General features: G+C 35.6%; 1 protein-coding gene across 2 annotated transcripts in view; it reads right to left on the bottom strand.

Annotated features, from left to right (window-relative positions):
- LOC131069856 (DNA-directed RNA polymerase V subunit 1) overlaps nucleotides 1–19,512 on the bottom strand; it is a 250,483-nt gene that overhangs the window by 146,470 nt on the left and 84,501 nt on the right. For both annotated transcript variants that reach the window (XM_058005436.2, XM_058005437.2), the window contains 6 exons: nucleotides 13,997–14,143; nucleotides 13,727–13,882; nucleotides 11,827–13,635; nucleotides 11,542–11,711; nucleotides 1,729–1,816; nucleotides 1,499–1,617 (listed from right to left, as the gene is read on the bottom strand). In XM_058005436.2, the coding sequence (XP_057861419.2) occupies nucleotides 1,499–1,617; nucleotides 1,729–1,816; nucleotides 11,542–11,711; nucleotides 11,827–13,635; nucleotides 13,727–13,882; nucleotides 13,997–14,143 (2,489 nt within the window). The remainder of the gene's footprint in view (nucleotides 1–1,498; nucleotides 1,618–1,728; nucleotides 1,817–11,541; nucleotides 11,712–11,826; nucleotides 13,636–13,726; nucleotides 13,883–13,996; nucleotides 14,144–19,512) is intronic.

The following is a 19,512-nucleotide window of genomic DNA, read 5'->3' as shown; positions in this document are numbered from 1 at the left end:
ATCAAAACCCGAAAGTGCACAAATAAGAGGAAGAAAGAAAACCAAAAACGACCAAAACTTGGACAAAGATGGCCAAAACACCCATGTATGACTAGACGCAAACCAATTCAAGTTTTCACCTCGTAAAATGTGCCTTAGAGAAATGAAACTATGAATTTTAAATAAAAATTCATAGGGGTTGTCAATTTTCAAAATTTTCAAAATTAAGACAATAAGCCACACCTAGAAGACAAGTCATTGCACATTGAAGAGGAGTCATGGGCTTTATGCTGGCTACCACTACTCTATATGAGACAGGCACGAAAATAATAAGGCCCGTACATATACTTGTTAGAGCCGCAGTTGTTTGTTGGTCATATCATTTCGAGCTGTAAATGAAATAAACATTTAAGTGTAAATGACATTTACTTCCTTATACTTTAAATGAAATTTCATGTATATAGTTTCAAGATGTTTGAGAATGGTTTCGGATCTCTAGAGTTGCAATGTAGGTTTTTATTTTGGATGATCTTATAAATTTTCAGAAATAGTCAGATTTCAATAATCAACAGGCTCCTATATGGCATTTCTAGTGCTATTCACATTGCTACATCATCTTGGCACCCACTACAAGTGTATTTGGCATCTTTGGAGGTTAGAAGAATAAGCATTCTACATCTTTGTAATTCAATTTTTCTGGGACAGCAAGCTGAATTACTTTTGTAGTCATTTCCAATTATAAAGAAAGCTTGCAATCTATTTGACAAATTGTCTCTGTGAAATCTTTGAACATGGGCATGATTAATTAATGAACATGACTCAGAATTTTAATTTCAGCTAATATGACTGTTAGTATTCATAAATTATCCATATTTGGATGTATGAAAAAGGTTTGACAAAATGTCTGCAAGATAAATCAGAAAAATTGCAAGTTTGGAACAATATTTTTTGGTAGGGTTAAAACACACTATCACGAGAAGTTTTTAGAAACAATAGTAATACCATAGCGTTTTCATAGCTGGCATCACTTTTTAACCCAAACTATCATCTCTTTTATTCTTATATACATTAACCCTAATTCGGAGATGGCCATGTCATCCTTGTCCTTGTAAATCTCTCTGTAAATAGATATGGAATCACAATAGTATTTCCTAGACATTACCATCATTCAACCTCTTTCTTGAGGTTCACTGCAATTCAACTGTCATTGTGAGAAATGGAATACAATATTTAAATAAACAACAAAAGTATAATTTAAAATATAATATCAGTAAACTTACTCAAATGCACGTATCAATTTCTAAGTATAAAGGAAAGAAAACAAATAAATACAAATAATGTAATGTTCAACAATATATGTGGGAAAAGAATTAAGAAATAAAAAAATGTGAGAAATGATGAGTATTTTTGTACAATACAGCTACCTCTTCAATTACTATAACGAAGAAATCAATACACTATATAAAAGCTTGAAAAAAAATGCAAGGATGTCATAGTAAATGAACATGATAAAAATTACCTTATCCAAAAGGTAAGTCTGTCTGACAAGGGATACAAGGGATTCCCTTTTGATTTGATTGATCTCTTGAGATTCAAAAGTAAAGAATCTATTGATAAGTTTGCTTCCTTAAGTAATCCCTGAAAACAATGCATGACTTTCAAAGGCTCAAATGCAATATATCACCGTATTTGAAACAAAGAAATCAATCTATAATATTTAGAATAAAATAAGACACTTCTGCTAAACACCTCATCCAGTTGTACACGTCCAATATATGGGGATCCAATCAAGAGAGACCTCTTTGCAAAATTGTCTAGAGTATCTGTATCCGCATACCTGTAACATCATGAACAAGTTAAGCATCACAAAAAATTAATCTTAAGCTAGACAAAGGTCTCCTTTATGAGTGCTCAAATAATCCCAGGGATATATTTTCCAATGTGAACACTATTACTAAATGTGGAGGAAAAATGATGAACAAAGCCTCAATTATTCATTTTAAATGGTTGCAGGTAAGTGTTGTGACGTATTCACACATCGCCCCATTGCAAATGGGGACCCCTACTTTTTGCTTTCTAGGGTTTGCTTTCTTGGTCTTTTAGGGTTTTGTCTATTGGCCTTTGCATGATGAGTGTTGTCAGAGGGATTGTTGGATAGCAAGCTCTGCTTGAGCTAGGATGAGTCAGTAGATGCTCCAAGTTAGGGTTTCTTTCAAGGTCTTCCTTAGGCTTAGTTTTGCTGGTGGTGTCCCGTTTGAGTTCGAGGAAGTCAGTGAGTGGTTGAGCAAATTTGGCTAAGACATGAAAGGAATGAATCAAAGATCAAGTCTAAAAAAAAGTCAAGTCAGTTTGAAGATGAATTGAGCCTAGAATAGGAATTTTGCTCCTGACCCTTCCAGAGCAAATTCCTCTACAAGACACTCCACCTTGACCCGAACTATGAGCTAACCCATTCCTAGCCTTGAATGAAGGTAAAAGCACTTGTTTGAATGAAGAAATGCGAAAAAATGAAGTCGGGATCATAGCCTAAGGTGAATTTCGCTCCTGACCCTTCCAAGGGTCCAGAGCGAAATTCATATAAAACCTTATTTTCTTCACAAAGTCTCCAAATGGATGCCAAGGTGAGCTAGAGATCAAAGGAGGCCTAACAAGTTATGTCCAAGCCAAGGAAAGGAGAAGGGAATCAAGAAATGAGCCTAAAATGAGAATTTTGCTCCTGACCCTTCCAAAGGGTCCAGAGCGAAATTCATATTTCCTCTATTTTGCTCTTTGGCATGACCAAGTTTGTAACTTCTAAGACATGGTTTGGGGGCCTTGGGCATATGTTTGCCTTGAAGAAGAGGTTTTAGACTTCGACATGATGAAAATCACCCTGGGAGGAGAATTTTGCTCCTGACCCTTCCAAAGGGTCCAGAGCGAAATCCTCCATTTTGCCTTCCTTTGGCCTTAAAAACCTAGTTTGACCTTGCCTAGACCCAGTTGGATGATGGATTGTCTGGATTGCGATAGAAGGAAGTTGAATTGATCAAGTTTGGAGGAGAATGAGATGAAAGGAAGTGAAAAACAAGCCTAGAAGGTGATTTTCACTCCTGACCCTTCCAAAGGGTCTAGAGCGAAAATCCTTTAAGACATCAATTTTTTCCTTGTCTAGGCCAAATTTATAGTTTCTAAGGCATGTTTGGAGGTGTTTTTGAATGTTCTAGCCTTAGGAAGTGAGTAAAGGTGGAAAAAATGAAGGATTCTAGCCTAAAGAGTGAATTTCGCTCCTGACCCTTCCAAAGGGTCCAGAGCGAAATTCTTGAAAACACTCATTTTTCCTTTAGCCAAAGTCAAGACCGAGGTGGAAATGAAAGGAGAAGGACCTATGTTTGCCTCCCAAAGAAGATTAAAGTTGGAAAAATCAAGAATCAAGGTCAAAAACATGATTTTCACTCCTGACCCTTCCAAAGGGTCCAGAGCGAAAATCCTTATAGCTCTTGTTTTCTTCCTTGTTTTAGCTAGGCGTTGCCACGATGGAGGATGAATTGGTATGTTCTTGCCTTGAGAGGGAGTTGGATGCTTTGGAAGATCAATATTTTAGCCTAAAAGGTGAATTTCGCTCCTGACCCTTCCAAAGGGTCCAGAGCTAAATTCATTATAAACCTCATTTGCTACCTTGTTTGGGCTTGAAACCTTGTTCCTTAGGTGGAAAACGACCTATGTTTGCCTCCAAGAGAAGATTGAAGTTGGAAAAGTGAGCAATTTAGCCCAAATCATGATTTTCGCTCCTGACCCTTCCAAAGGGTCCAGAGCGAAAATCCTCCTAGACCTCATTCCCTTCCTTGTTTGACCAAATTTTAATATCCAAGGCATGATGAGAGGAAGAATGGACATGTTGTTGCCTTTGGGAATGTTTGAAAGCATTGAAGAGTGAGGGTTTTAGCCAAGAAAGGAAATTTCACTCCTGACTCTTCCAAAGGGTCCAGAGCGAAATTCCTTGCAAACCTATTCTTTTAACCTTGCTTGAGCTTAAGACTTTGTTCCTTAGGTGAGAAATGATGAAATTTATCTTGTAAAGAAGAATGAGATTGAAAAGATGAAAAATCAAGCCTAGAAAGGGAAATTCGCTCCTGACCCTTCCAAAGGGTCCAGGGCGAAATTGTGCAAAACCTATCTTTTCCCTTAATTTTATGCCAAGTCTAGTGTGGATCAAGATTAAAGAAGTCCTTAGGAATGATTTCAAATTGCTAATGATTATCAAATTTGAAGGAATTGAGCCAAATAGTGAATTTCGCTTCTGACCCTTCCAAAGGGTCCAGAGCGAAATTCCTAAAATCACTTATTTTCCTAGCAAAATCAAGTCAAACTTGGGTTTTTATAGCTTGGATGAGTGAGGAGAAGTGTTTTCTTGCCTTTTGAGGTTGATTCAAGTTGAAAAGATGGAGGAAGAAGCCTAAAACAAGATTTTCGCTCCTGACCATTCCAAAGGGTCCAGAGCGAAAAACCCTAAAACCATCCTTTTCTCCACATTTTGAGTGAAGTCAGGCCTAGACTAGGGTGAGTCAAGCCATTTCGAATGCCTTGGAAAGATTTTTGACCATTAAAAATGCAAATTTTGAGCTAAAAAGAGAATTTCACTCCTGACCCTTCCAAAGGGTCCAGAGTGAAATTCTTCAATCTACCTATTTCCTCCTTGTGTCAAGTTAGGACTTTGAGTCCTAAGGCGTGGTTGAGGTTGAAATATTGTTACTTTGCCCTGCAAGATGAATTGAAGTGAAGGAAATGAAGAGTTGTGACCTAAAACTTGAATTTCGCTCCTGACCTTTCCAAAGGGTCCAGACTCCAGAGCGAAATTCCCAATTTCACCTAAATTGCTCATGATGAAGACCAGGAGATGGATTCCCAGACCTTGGTGGAGAGAAGACTAGTGTATGCTTGCCTTGGAAGGCATTTTGGAGTAGAGGCATGATAGATTTTGTCCTAAAATGTAAATTTCGCTCCTGACCCTTCCAAAGGGTCCGGAGCGAAATTCTTAAAACCTCTCTTTTGCCCCAAATTTACATCAAGCTTGGTGTTGGTTAAGAATGGGGGCATCCTTGGGCATGTATCTAAGCAAGTACAGTCACAAAGTGAGAAGAATTTGAGCCAGGAATGCAAAATTCGCTCCTGACCCTTCCAAAGGGTCTAGGGCGAAGTTCTTATAGGGTCTGTCCCTAGGGAGAATCTTGAGCAAGCTTCATTTTAATATCTTCTTGTTGATGATTTAAGGTGAAAAATGCTATGTTGAAATGAATTTTTTATGTGTCCTCAATCATCTTTTGGTTTGTCTTGCAGATGAGAGAAGACCAAGCCAGGACAAGGACGACCTCTTCCAGTCCAGCATCATCAAGGACAACCAATTCGCTAGCTACCTCCAGAACCTTCACTTCGCCACACTAAGGAACCACAAGATGACAATGAAAGGCGTTGCCAACATTTCAAGGAAAGGTACACCACCCATCCATCACGTCAAAGACAGAGAAGAATCAAATAAGGTCAGTGCAAGGGTCCGTTGAAGAAGCAGGTAGTTTCAGAAGAGTTAATTAAAGTTATCTTCTCAGGATCATCAAATTGAACATCTACCAAGTTACAAGTGTCAGACAAGGTGGCATCCCAATCATCACTCCTCCAGTCGGATTGATCCACCTCAGCGTGTCCAAATTCAATGTACCTGACTCATCAAAGATGACACTAACTTCGATGTACCTACCCCGGTTATCCATTGGTCGAATATTCCAAAGAAGACATGTGTCCAAATAATGCAATTATTTCATTGGCCAGAATTGAGTTTGTTGTAACAAACCCTAATTAGGGTTTTCATTGTAAAATCTCGGCCATTGATCTCAAATTGATCTGAGCCATTGAATTGTATTGAGAGTATTATAAAAGGCTCAAGCTCTTCATTTTGTAAAGGGTTAATAGTTAGTTGATAGAGGTTAGAATAGCTAACGATCGATAGTGAATAGAATAGAAATTAGAGTAAAGTAGGAAGAGAAGGCAAGAAATTTTTTGCCTTGATTGTAAATGAACCCCCTTTGCATTGAAGATATGGTGAAATGTGTTGTTTCTTTGCAATACGCATGGTCTCTTGTTGAATCTTCATTGTAGATGATAAATGATTAGATTGAATGAAAGAGTTTATTGGATGTACTCGCGTGGAATCTACCTAGCCCAAACCACTAGCCTTTTGTTGACTGTAAGAGCGCCTTGCGTGGTCAATTGGCATAGAACGAGCTTAATCCCAAGTCATAACACCTCTGTTGTTCACGCATTATCTTGAATGGTGATCAGTATCTAATGGTGTACGATTTGGACATATTTGAAACATCCCTTAGAAGATCGCACTGAGTTGGTGTTGAATTGTTCTACCTGATGGTGAGACCCAACCCAGTAGGACTCCACCTAGTCATTCATCCATCTTCTGGCATTCTAGGTAGTAGAGTAGACTTCCTGAATCCTGTATCTTTTGCCATTTGTTTATCTTCCAGTTAGTAAATAGGACTTGCGATTCCAGCAAATCAGACGTTCAAGTCATCGAGTGTAAGTCCCCTTGTGATTCCAGCAAAATCACATCGTACCTCAAAGAGCTTATCCACGAGTAGAGATCCTACATAACAGAACCTTGAAGCTTCCCCGATTGATCCTTCTGCGATATCTTCAGCATTCAGGAGTTTTATTCAAGAGAGGATAAGGTACCTTTAGGTATTTTATTCTGTGTTTGGTCGTGTACAAAAGACACATCAACAGTAAGCCATAACATCTAAGTAATATAATCTAGATGTAGCTGCTGGGCATCCCCATCACTTCTAAAGAGATGTATCTTTGGGCAAGCCACAAAGCAATGAAAATACAAGATACTAGAGTTTACAAGTCCACACTTGCATAATTTTGAATTGTCAACAATAAAAGTGAAGAAAAAAATAACAGTCCTGGGTAGATCATAAATTATAACACCCATAAACTTTACAATATTAAAAAATTGAACTGTTAAGAGTCTATCAATTAGAAAATGATTGTAATGATAAAGAATTCCATTTTTCTCCTTCACTATCAAGAGCGTTTCTTTGTGTTATGTCAACTTGTTGCGTGGTCTCTACCTCTCATAGTGTATATGTGTTATATGAATGGAAGACATTATGATTGATGAATGGTGAAGCCTAACGTTCATACCACTTGGAGTTTGTTGATTGCAAATTGCAGTGCATGGTTAGACTGAACTTGATTAAAAGCTTAACTTCAATTGCTATATGCTCATTGTTCATAATATTGGTGTGCCTTGGTGATATGAAAATCATTGTTCATAATATTGGTGTGCCTTGGTGATATGAAAATCATTCACTTATCCTTAGAAGATTGCACCATCTTTATGTAGTTGTTTCCTCAATGGCGAAGAAAAGCTTGGTTTGGTTGCACCGAGTCAACAATGGTTTCCTACATTCTTAAGATTAGATTAAATCTCCTATCTTTTATCTCCTTTTATCTTTTATTTTTTAAGTGAGTTAGTATAGATTCCACATTCCAGCAATGTTCATGAAAATGTAAGTCCCCTTGTGATTACCAGCAATATCACATATACATCATTGAGTCTATCCTAAGCATAAAGTTGATTGTTTGCATTGTAAACCTTGGAGTTGCCTTATTTGATCAAGTTGTCTTAGCATATAAGGTTTATTTGTTCAAAAGAGGATAGAATACTTAGTATTTTACTTTGTGTTAAAGCTGTCCTAAAATGCACACCAACACTACCAGTTTGGAGGAAAATAGGGGGAACTAGATAGGCTAGAGTCCTCTTCCAGGGTATTTAGAGATAATATTTTCTTATTGAACTTGGAAATAAAGTCAGGCAATGGCTTGTATACTTGGAGCAACAAGAGATGTGGTAGGAGGGTGGTCTTGGTCCTCCATGGGAATCATGGGGATGTTGGAGTTTGAGGAGTTGGGAGAGATGGTAGTGGTGATGTCTTTTTCTTCTTTTCCATCTATAAGAGACTAAAAATCTTATGGAAGCCCTTGCTATTCTTATTGCTTTGGAAAGGGGATGTGTGCTTGGCTGGCGCAAGGTTATTTGTGATTTATATTCTCGAATTTTGATTAATATGTTGAATGAGAAAAATCTTGATGTCATGAATTGGTAATTTGGCTTTGGTGGTTCAACAAATTCTCTAGCTAAACAATTCGCTTGATCCTTTTCCACCCCAAGGGAGAAGAACGTGGTTGATTGTCTAGTTAAATGGGCTTTAGAGCATATGGGTGATTACAATGTCAGTGACTAAGAGAAACATTCCCTAGAATGCTCCCAAAGGCTATAAAAGTTCATTCTTGAGGGCATGCCTGATTAATGGGTTGTAATGTTTGAGATTATTGTGGGTTTGGTTCTCCCTATGTTTTCCAATTGTCCTACTAATTGGAATATTAGGGTCCTTGCTGGAGTTGGTGACTAGCTTTTGTTTGGTTTGTATTGCTAGTTTATTATTGATTAGATAAAGTTTTACCCCTTATTTAAAAAACATTCACTTGCCTTAAGAGTGTATTTTCAAAGAGTATGAAGTTTGGTTAAAAACTTAAAAGCAATAGAATTATGAAAAATGGTATGCACTATGAAGATCCCTGTTGCCTCTAAGTTCATAAGTTGGGTTACCGCAAAACACGAGGGGAACTACTCCTCTATTCTATTGGTGACTATAACATCCTAACCTCGGCTCTAGTTTTAAAACACACAAAAGAAAAAATTGTTTTAGGCTATGCCCGATGGAAAGGAAATCTCTTTCCTCAGTTTATTCTGATTAATTTCTAAATTATTTTTTAGTACTTGTACTTTTAGTTTCCTAGGCAATCTGCATTCCCAAATAATATCACTATGATTAAACCATTTGACAAATGGCATTGCATTAGCACTCATCATTCACCATCAGATTTTTCTGTTCTATGTTCAGTTTTGTACATTTTGTGCAAATTATGGTTAAATATATAGGCAGAAAACAGCTCATAACTATTTATCTAATATCAACTGTGTTCTATATTATATATTCAATTTTGTACATTTTGTGCAAATCATGATCATACATGGCACAATTCTATCAAACCCAGAGAAAAAGTCAGTGAGCCACCAAAACAAAACGAACGACAAAACATGTAACCTATGACTGGTGCAAGACTTGTAAAATTTCTTTCAATGTAAATTTGTTAAGACTTGCATTTGCTTAGTTGTTTGACTAAAATATAATTCTGTAATGTCCCCACTTTGAAATATAATTTCTAAATAAATAATAAAAATAATTAAATTAAAATACAAAAGAATAAAAAATAAAAATTAAATTAAAATATAAAAAATATAATTAAATATAATTAAAATTTAATTAAAGTTAATGAATGGTCAAAAAGCATAAATGATAAGTTGCGACCAAAGCCGCGTGGATTTCAATTTGCGTTACTTTCTGTTGTAACATTTGAAATTTATCGATTAACAAGGTGTGGCTTGGTGCGTGCATTACTATATCTCACCTATTGCCGTCACAAAACTATCACTTTTTGAAATCCAAATAAGCAGTGACCGTTCATTAAGAAAATGACTTCATGCCAGGAAGCTGTGCTGGGAAGGCCTTTTTTAGGTTGGAGAAAATAAAGACACTTGAGATTCTAACGTAGACAAAAACTGGAGTTGCAATTTGTAACAGATGTGTTGAACGGTTTTTTTTTAACGGAATCGTGCCTTTTTGTATTGCCGTGCATGCTGTTTGTTAGTGCTAAGTGTTACCTTTTTCAGCATAGAGAAATTTGTTTGTGAAGTGCCATTATTGAAGATAATATGCGTTTGATGGATTGTTATTAAGTGGACAGTGTTCTTTCTAAAAAGTTGCAGTGTTTTTTAAAAAGTTGCAGTGTTTTTTTTTTTTTAAAACAGCAATGTTGGTTTAGTCTTGAGTGCTGACAATAGAGGGGTGTGTGTTTCAAGAGTCGATGTATTGAAGAGAGGCCAAAGAAGAGTCTATGTAAGGACTGAGATGTTGATAAAAAGCTCATGTGCTGCTCATTTTTAAGGCGGAAAATATATTGCCGCTATTTTCTGTTAGGGAGATATATAAGAAAAGGGAAGTTGATTTTTTTCATTGGAGGAAAACAATTAACAGTTGCATTTACGGCTGGGCAGAACTACGATACAGGCAGCCGCAGAGATATGCTTAAAGAGAGCTGCTATTTAATTCTGAGTGCTGTTATTGCATCTTTAGATTGCTAGATATGTTTTCTGAGCGTTTAGAGGATTGCTTCTGAATATCTTTTATACTGGGAGACGTTATATATATATATATATATTTTTCTTGTTGGTGATAGAAGAGTTGTATGTATTTAGTGAGGTTTATTGTATCTTGTATTTTGAGTTCGATACAATCTGGAGTTGGTGCTTCAGCAGAACTGAGAGTTGATGCTCTCTGTGAGTTGGTGCTCACTCTATGAGTCTAGGTTGGTGCCCATGTGTAGTGAAAGCTTTGCATACCGTAGTTTTCTACCCGAAAGGATTTTCCACGAGAAATCTGGTGCTTATCTTTTTGGTTGCTCAAATACTGATTCACCCTCCCCCCCACCCCCACCTCTCAGTATTTCCTGTGTGCTCTTCAGGAAGTTCGGTGAAAACTTCAGAGTTTGGAAGCCTTTTGAAATTAAGGCTTAATCCCATCTAGAGTGCAAAACACGAACTTGGGTTGGTGTGGAATGTTTAGGCCAGAATGTCGGGCCATCAAAACTTTGTTTATTGTCCATCTTAAGACCAAATTGATGCCTAAATGCTCTTGATCTTCGTTTGGACCCTATGCCAATCTAAATCTCTCATTTTTTTAAGTTCCTAAACACTTCTAGATTCTCAAGCCCTTAGGCTGCAAGGAAAATTCAGGCTTATGGACTTAGATTCCTGATGCACTCATGTATTTCTCAACTCTTTATCCCTCTCTCATGCTAGCAAGGCAAAAAATGAAGAGGGGGGTCCGTGTCCTAGACGGGGAATGGTTTGCTAACACAGCTCACTGAATTAGACATGGTAATCCAATCTAGCATAACATCACAATGTACATATAGCAATTAACAAACTCAATAGTAACAGCATATTGCTTGTTTGATAAGATTTCTGGTAAGGGAAAGGAAAGCCTATCACAAGATCACATTTTAACCAAATTAGAGGTAACTAAGTGTACAACTGACCTATACTACAAAAGTATATAGGAAGTTATATTGTTAGCATAGTCAAGCATAACAGAATATTTATCAAAAACATTGTGTGAGTATTCTTATTGTTTACAGTCTTGCCAAAGATTGAAGACCCTTGTGTACAAACTGTTTCATATTATCATTAATGGTAAGTGGCATGTAGTTTAGATCTAAGTATGGCAATGATGATGGAACATGCGGCCATATATTCTGAAACAGGATCAGTCACAGAAAAAACCTTAAGCAGTCTTAGTGAAAAGAAAGCACATGTGATAGGAAAGGTAAAGACAAAAGTTAGACTCTAATGCCATATAACAGAACAAATGTAGAATAAGGTAAGAAACACACCAGACTTCAACAGAAACTGAAAATAATTTGAGAGGAATTTTTTGTAAATGTCTCTGGATTTTCAGCGCAGTCTTCTCTAAACAGTATGCACCTTTACAGACACAACTTTGCAGGCAAAGTATCACTGTTTGATCAGAAAGTTTCGAGCCAAACCCATGGAACAAGGTTTCCTGTTTAAAATACATTTCAGATGGTAGGAAGAATTAGAACTATCCCCAAAAATTATCACTTAATATTTACTTAAAACAATTAGTTGTTTTAACAAAAAAAATAATCCTGTAATACCTTAAGAAGATGCCATGAAGAAATGTTTTTTTGAACAGCATTAAGAAGAATTTTGTATGATGGATTTGCTATTGCAGTAGCTGCAAGAACCCCAACAGGGTCTCCTTGCTGCCACTGTACTTTTATCTTGGTATTGTCGCACTGGCATTCTGATAAAAGCTTCTTGCTTCCTGAATATTTTGGGTGTACATTACAATCATACTTGAATTGCACCAGGTGATTTCCTTGTGTAGTCCAGCAAGAGCCATCATAAGAGATAACAATGTCACGAAGAAATGACATAAGTTTCTTAAAAAGTGTGCCCGGTTCCTTAACCTCTATTGCCTTGCAAAAAAGAGTTTCTCTTGAAGAGATTGCATTAATAAATGCTTCTTGAGGCTTTAAACCATTGGCAATAGAGGATAGAATAAGACCATGAGCTTCACAAATATTATTATCATAATTGGAAGGTTCATTGATTTTTAGTGACGAAACAAATCTATCCCTCCATTCCCTGGGTACGAGTTCTTTATCTTTAAATGTCTGAAGACCCAAGAACTCTGTTTGTTGGGCCACCTTATTCATAGAACACCCACTTCCAGCATCAACAATTGCAACAAGAGAATTGGAATTTGAAAAGTATTTCTGGATTCTATTATAAGCCTCACCAACATGAGCCTGTAAATAGGGAACTACTGCAACCTCATAACATGAAATCGTTTTATGCTTCAAAAGAGGAATTGTATCAGCAACACATTTCTTAATGCTATCAATCAAAGCTATCTTGTGGGGCAACACATGAAATGGATGTACATCATCCAAACCCACACTGAGTCCCTGTTGAGATAACCACTCTGTTAAACAATGCTGTGTCGAGTTCAAAAAATTCAATGTTTCACTTGGTCCTTTTTGCAAAATCAGAGTTTGCAATATCAGTTCAATGGAACTGGCCACTTGCTTGGCACCTCGATTAAAGCATAAAATTTCACTTTTATAAATATTAACTCCATTTCCAAAACAATAAATATCTGGAGGCAAGAACATTTGAAAAAGTTGGCAACCTGTCCAATAAGGCCCTCCATGAGGTGATTTAATGATTGCTGGCTCGGGCAAAGCCGATGATGTCCAAATCGACAGCTGTTGTATTGTAATCTGATTAAGAAAGGGCATACTGAGAATAAGGCTAGCTGCAAGTAAAGTATCTTGTGTGAGCATGAGCAACATTTGTCCACCCTGAGAATCAATAAGCTGCTGGTCTAGAGTTAAGAGCTGAGAAATTTCAGCTCGTGATTGAAGACTCTGTGGTACGAATACATGTATACAATCTCCATCAAAATCTGCATCTAGTGGTGGACATATAAGAGGGCAGATACTGAAATTGCAATTTGGTTGAATGCAAACTTTCAAGGCTAAAAAAGAGTGCTTGTGTATACTTGGTGGTCTATTAACAAAGACAATATCCCCATCTGCAAGCTGTCTGTGGATTATTTCACCAATCTCAACTCCCTTTGCCATTTCAAGAAATTCTTTTGATCGATGATTTCCACCCCTATCAACCAATAAGTTATAAAGGCCTTGATTCACAATGTTCTGCATCTTTTCTTTGTTATGTTCTGTTACACGTTCCTCAACTGTGATAGTACTTGCTACTTCAAGGGGAATTCCTATCTGATCCACCTCTCTATATGCATCTCCAGATATGACACCACGTGCCGAAAATCCAGAAGTCTTTTTCAGAAATGCCTCAATACTCTTAACCAATACATTTGAAAAAGATTTTGTTTTTCCATTATGACCATTAAATTCTAGAGATTCCTTGTCTCTAATGACCTGTATTTTAAACCAAATCTGAATGAAAAATGGTCTTCTAATTCAATTCCATATATATTAGATGATTTCTTACTAAAAATGCAACTCTTACCTTTAAACCACCTTGGGCTTGCAAATATTCTGAACACATTGACTGCAGCACTTTACTTTCATGCTTGATAGCATTATAGGTGGGCTTGCCTCCCCTCGACTCTCTAATCCTTTCTACAGTATTTATTACTTTTTTCAACATCTGAGTTACAGCATCCTAGACAACAAGCAATGTAGTGAGTTCTCTAGCACGATTTATAAGCAATGAACGTATATAAAGAATATAAAACCAAGACATTCAGTGGGCAATTCAACTCAAGTTGATACATACAGTGCCAACTCTTGTTGTTTGGAATGAAGCTGCAGAGATCCTGGCACAGTTAGGTGGCACTGGAACACATTCCCAAATAAGTCCTTCTGGACTTAACCCAAACCCTTTTGATTCAGTTTCTGGTATCTGTCTCAGAATTTTCAAGGCCTGACACCACCATCAGAAACACATTTTAATGACCAAATGCAGTACAATCACAATTATGCATTTTCAATTCCAGATGCACTTAACAGATTTACTTTTTACTGTATGTCTAGGCAATCAGAACAAATGAAATGTAACAACAGAATCTATAGGGTATGAAATAGCATTGTATAACATTATAATCTCATATACACAAATTGACACACTAAGATGACCTGCCCCTTGATATCTAAATCAATTGAATAGGAAAAACATTACTAACTCAATTTAATCCCTTGCTCACATTACATAATAATGCATTTTTTAGGTCATCCATATCTACTCTTAAACTTCGGTGCAGAATTATGGCATGAGATGCATCATCAACGAGGCATCATGAGATGGCCTCACAATACCAATATCTATATACAGTTGTATTATAGATCTATAAGGAAAAAATATATTTTCCAAATGAAAAGTCTATCTAAAATCATAGAATGCAGTGTAGCATGTAAGCTTTGCTATCAAATGATTCTTTGGTAAGTTTTGTATGAAGTCGATAAAGTTATTTTAAGTTAAACAATAAAACATTTCACTAAATGATATGTGAGTAAACCTTTAGTCTTGTTATATGATGTGAGTGGACGGTAAAATGCTGCCAACAGCACTGCATCCCAATTATTAATATCAAAAGAATGTTTTATCATAGACTGCAGTTATCATAACAAAATCTGAAACCTTTGAAAACTTAGTAAGACCTCAAAACAACTACAATAAACATGTTTGCATCACAAAAGGATAAAATAAAAAAATATTTTATCAGCAAAAAAATTTCAAGTAGGAAACTTCAAAGAATATATAATTGAAACAAAAAACTAATCAATCAACAAAAGAGAACCATTTCTCATAATAGGGTAGAGTCAAATGGGCATGAATTATGTATTTTGAAAGATTCAAGATACAAAACCAAGTCACATTCAAAAACTTTGATATCAAACCAAACCTTCAAATTTAGTCAAAGTATTAACTTGTATAAAGTAAAAGTAGAAGACACAAAATGCATTTTAGGATAGATATGAATAATATTAAAATAAGCATACAAAATCACCATGACCAAGATTTTGATGTCATAAAGATTCAACATCTTGGTGCAATACTGAGCTACAAATAAGCACCAGGCTGATGTTTTTATGCAGCCAAAGATTTTTGTACTACAACTTAAGATAAGGCTAAAATGTTATTAAGAAAAAGATGATCTACACATAACATTACCTCTTCACTTCTAGTAATGAGACTATGTAAAAATAATAAACTATAGCATTGTCATATTCATGAAGCAAAGCAATGATATGACAGAGAGACTAAATTAGCATTAAATTCAGGCCACTTAGTCAAGAACACAGATTATTTCTATCCAAATAACTAATTACAAGGCTATAACTGTAGGAAAAGATAGACCATCAAATGTTCTGGACCAAATAACCAACCAATCTTCACAATAACAATTTTGTTGTGTAGAGAATCAAGATAAGAAGTAGACACAAAATTAAACCATGATAAAGTAGACATTAAATATGAAGTAGACACAACAAACTAAAATATAACCTTGGAATACAGACCATTCACTTGTCCTAACAGTAAAACATCTATCACAACATTAAAATGCTCTCTTTGGACAGAAGCCCCACCAAAATAAAATGTATTTAGCATTTTTGGTCTTTAATTTATATTGAAAGATCCTTGTGATGTGCACATTAAAAAATTTCTTTAACATTCAAAATAGGTAAGAAGTAAACACAAAATTAAACCCTGTGTGACAGCGTATTGATGATATTGACACAAATCCAAGCATCTAAATATAGATAAAAATAAACCATGACAAAGAAAACACAAAATATTAAGTGTTGAATAATGAGATAAAATATAACCTCGGAATACAGACCATTCATCTATCATTTAACAGTAAAATACTCTCTTTGGATGGAAGCCCCACCAAATGATATATATTTAACATTTTTTATCTTATTCATTTGTTGCTTCTGGATCTTATTCATTTTAATGATAAAAATTGGCTTACACAATCGAATCCAGAAGCAACAAATGAATAATAGAATGGATTGTGGAAATCTCATAGCTTTAATTTTTTATCTTGTTAACATAAATTGAAAGATCCTTGTGATGTGCACATTGAACATTTTACTTAACAAAATATATATTCATCTATTTGTATGAGCCGGTTGAATTTTGTGTAAATACTATTTATATGGCATTGTAATTCCCCCTTCATCGTAGGCCTTCAAAGCATCTTATTAGCCTATTTTATTCCCATAGGCTAATTTGGAAAATTAAAAAAGGGAATATTTTAATTAATTAGATTAAGTTTAAGTTTAGAAGCATAAATAAAATAAAGTCATTTTATGGTGCCAAAAGGTGAGTATTTTAATAAAGATGAATTTCTCAAAAGTTCCTCGAGAAGTTATAAAAGAGGAATGAAGGAGCTCATTTTCATATCTTGGACATTTTATTTCTTTTATTTGCAAACTTTGGACCAAGAGTTCAACTTCAAACCCTAGGACAAAAACCATAGAGGTATTTGGCTTCAGAGAAAGATTTCTTCCTAGTCAAATCTATGGCAGATTCACCCAAGATTCATAACAACACTTAAATGGAGAGTCGAAGGATTTTCTTGCAGTTGCAAATTATGATTTCCCAACCATACCATACTAACATTTCCTAGGGGTCGTGCAACCCCTAAACCTGTCCTAGAGGAGTCAACACTCTTGTGAAAGGCTTAAGAGCCTTGCATAGCCTTTGAAGGAAATTTCCTTACCAGCCGATGCATATTAGAAGAGTGTTATACTATTTGAGGAGATAGCAGAGGTGATGTGGAGCTTATTAGAGTCAACTTCGGCTGTCAAACCTTGGCGCAGCCTTGAGAGGATTCACACTCCAAAAGGTGTCGAATACGTGCATAATCCCTATCCTACTATAAGCAGTGGTGAACCATTGTGAGGAGACCATACAGCTTGGTGAAAGGGTTAAGGAGGTGCTTGAATGAGTTTTTCGTTGTTCACATGTTCAAGTTGGCATATTCTATATTAAAATACTAAGGTTTAAATAGTAGAATTACTAATTTACTACTATTAGTCTATTTGTAGTCACTGGAAATAATATTTTGTAACAGAAATATTTAGGAAAATATAAATTTCTCTGTAGAGTATTTTTATGCAATAAATTTGAGTATGAATGATGTTATTCATTACTATGAAAAATGGGAAGTGATATTACAATTAATGTCAGATATTTCTTCAATACAAGTTGAAACAAAGATCACAAACAGTGGACATGTAAACTGTTTGATGTAATGCTTGTGCACCAAACATTGTAAAAATTTAAAAAAATGGTTTCAAAATTTGGTTCAGCCTAGTACAGGTGTGAAGTTATAGAATGTATTTGCAATAGCATTACAACAAAAAATTGTCTACCTTTGACTCGAACCCTCCAAGTTCGCAATTAGTTACACCTTTTATGCATGTCTTGGTGAGCTCCCATTTGTAGTTGCCCCCTAAAAATATCATGTGACTGCATATTCATTAAATATTTTGCCATTTGAAAGTTTCAAGGGTTTCACAGATTGGCAGGAGATTGATAAGGTTTCGAATGCAATTTAAATAAATTTTGAATGCAATTTAAATAGAAAAACTGTCTAAATTACTGCTTTGGGTATGTGTACGGATACAAAATTGGGTATGGCAAAAAACATTCCTTGGGTATAGATACGGGTTCATACGTGCATATATATATGTTCAAACATCAAAATTATAAAATATAAACTATATCAATATATAACTATAAGAAGAGTGATATTCATGAATCCATAATTGCCAATAAATATCAAAAAATAGAATATTTTGATACCTCATTTATAATTTGCAAAAATGAAAGTACTCGAGTCTCAAAATGTCATTACACAATGAAAATTCAAATTATAATCGATTTTAATATTAATGTTTTTCTTCATCAAAAGCATCAAGGTCAAAATCAACATTTGGTTCAATTTCATTTTTCAGACATTTGACAAAATGCCAAATCATTGACAACTCAAGGAAAGTGATTTCCCAAAACATAAGCAAACAGCTGCTACATATGCATAATGTAAATCAACTGAAATCAATCTCAGTAATGCTGATATAAAGTTAACTAACCCTGTGTTCATAGGTATAGCTCACAAATGCAACTGAAATAATATTTAATTGCTTGTTGGCTGGCATATTCTGATAAAAAATGCTGTCACAAAGCTATGAGAGTGAAACTGAGGTTTTAATTTAATGAAACTATGCTTTGGTACGGCCCTTGGTACTTCCTGGGTGCCTAGGTTCTATGTGGGTTCATAGAAGGACCCACAAAGAACCCAGGAAGTACCCAAACCGTACCCATACTAGGACCTAGGGGACCTAGGCTAAAACAGAGGAACCCGGTAACTTAGAATATAAGCCATGTTTTCTTGCTCTATCTACTAGGCCAGCACTTGAACGACCTCCATTGGAAAATAACTATTGTACTTTTCATGACATAGATACTCATAATGGAAGTAAATGTCTGAAGATGCAAAGATATATCCAAATGATGGGATTTGTAGGACGCAAATCAGCAAAGCTCTAGTATTGCTCAATGTCTATTATTTGAACCCAGTGACACTCTATGAGGGGTATATCAAATAGAAACCTGATTTTGATAAAGGAATGATTTACACAGTCATATGCCAAATGCTTTCATGTGTTCACATAATCTGTGAGGTAGTAAAGAACGTGAAAAAGTAAAGAATGAAGCAAAACAGAAAAATGTATGGATGGAACCGTAAATGGAGAAATGAGATCCACATGAATTGGAACTTTTTCTACTTTCCTCAAATTATTTGAGATTAATGATGGGTTGTTGATTAAAGATGAACATAAAATTAGAAATATAATCATCTACATCTTAGAGGAAGCTGAGGTCATGGCAGCATCTGAAGAGAAAAGTTGTGTTCCAATCGTTTCTACTAAGTGAGAAAACATCAGCTACGCCAAGGATGCTGATGAGTCAAATTGCTTCTTTTCTTTATTTCAAGGGTTGTTCAAAAATCCTGTACAAGAAAAAAATGAAGAAAGTCAATCCACTAAAGCTGCTCACGTGATATCTAGCAAGGAGATGGAGAATCTCATGCAAGTTGGATTTTTTCTTCAGAATCTATCTCTGATTCTCTATTGACAGAGCACAAATATATTCTTCTCTCTAAGGATGTTTCAGCTTAAAATTCAACAGCTTCCATCCAATTTAATGAAGAGAAAACTCAGTCTACCCTTGATTCTCAGTTGATATATTCTTTGAAGATAGAAAGTTTGATGCCAAAG

This window comes from Cryptomeria japonica, chromosome 6, assembly GCF_030272615.1.
Source record: "Cryptomeria japonica chromosome 6, Sugi_1.0, whole genome shotgun sequence".
NCBI classification, from domain to species: Eukaryota; Viridiplantae; Streptophyta; class Pinopsida; order Cupressales; family Cupressaceae; genus Cryptomeria; species Cryptomeria japonica.
This window is presented reverse-complemented; position numbering and strand designations above follow the sequence as displayed.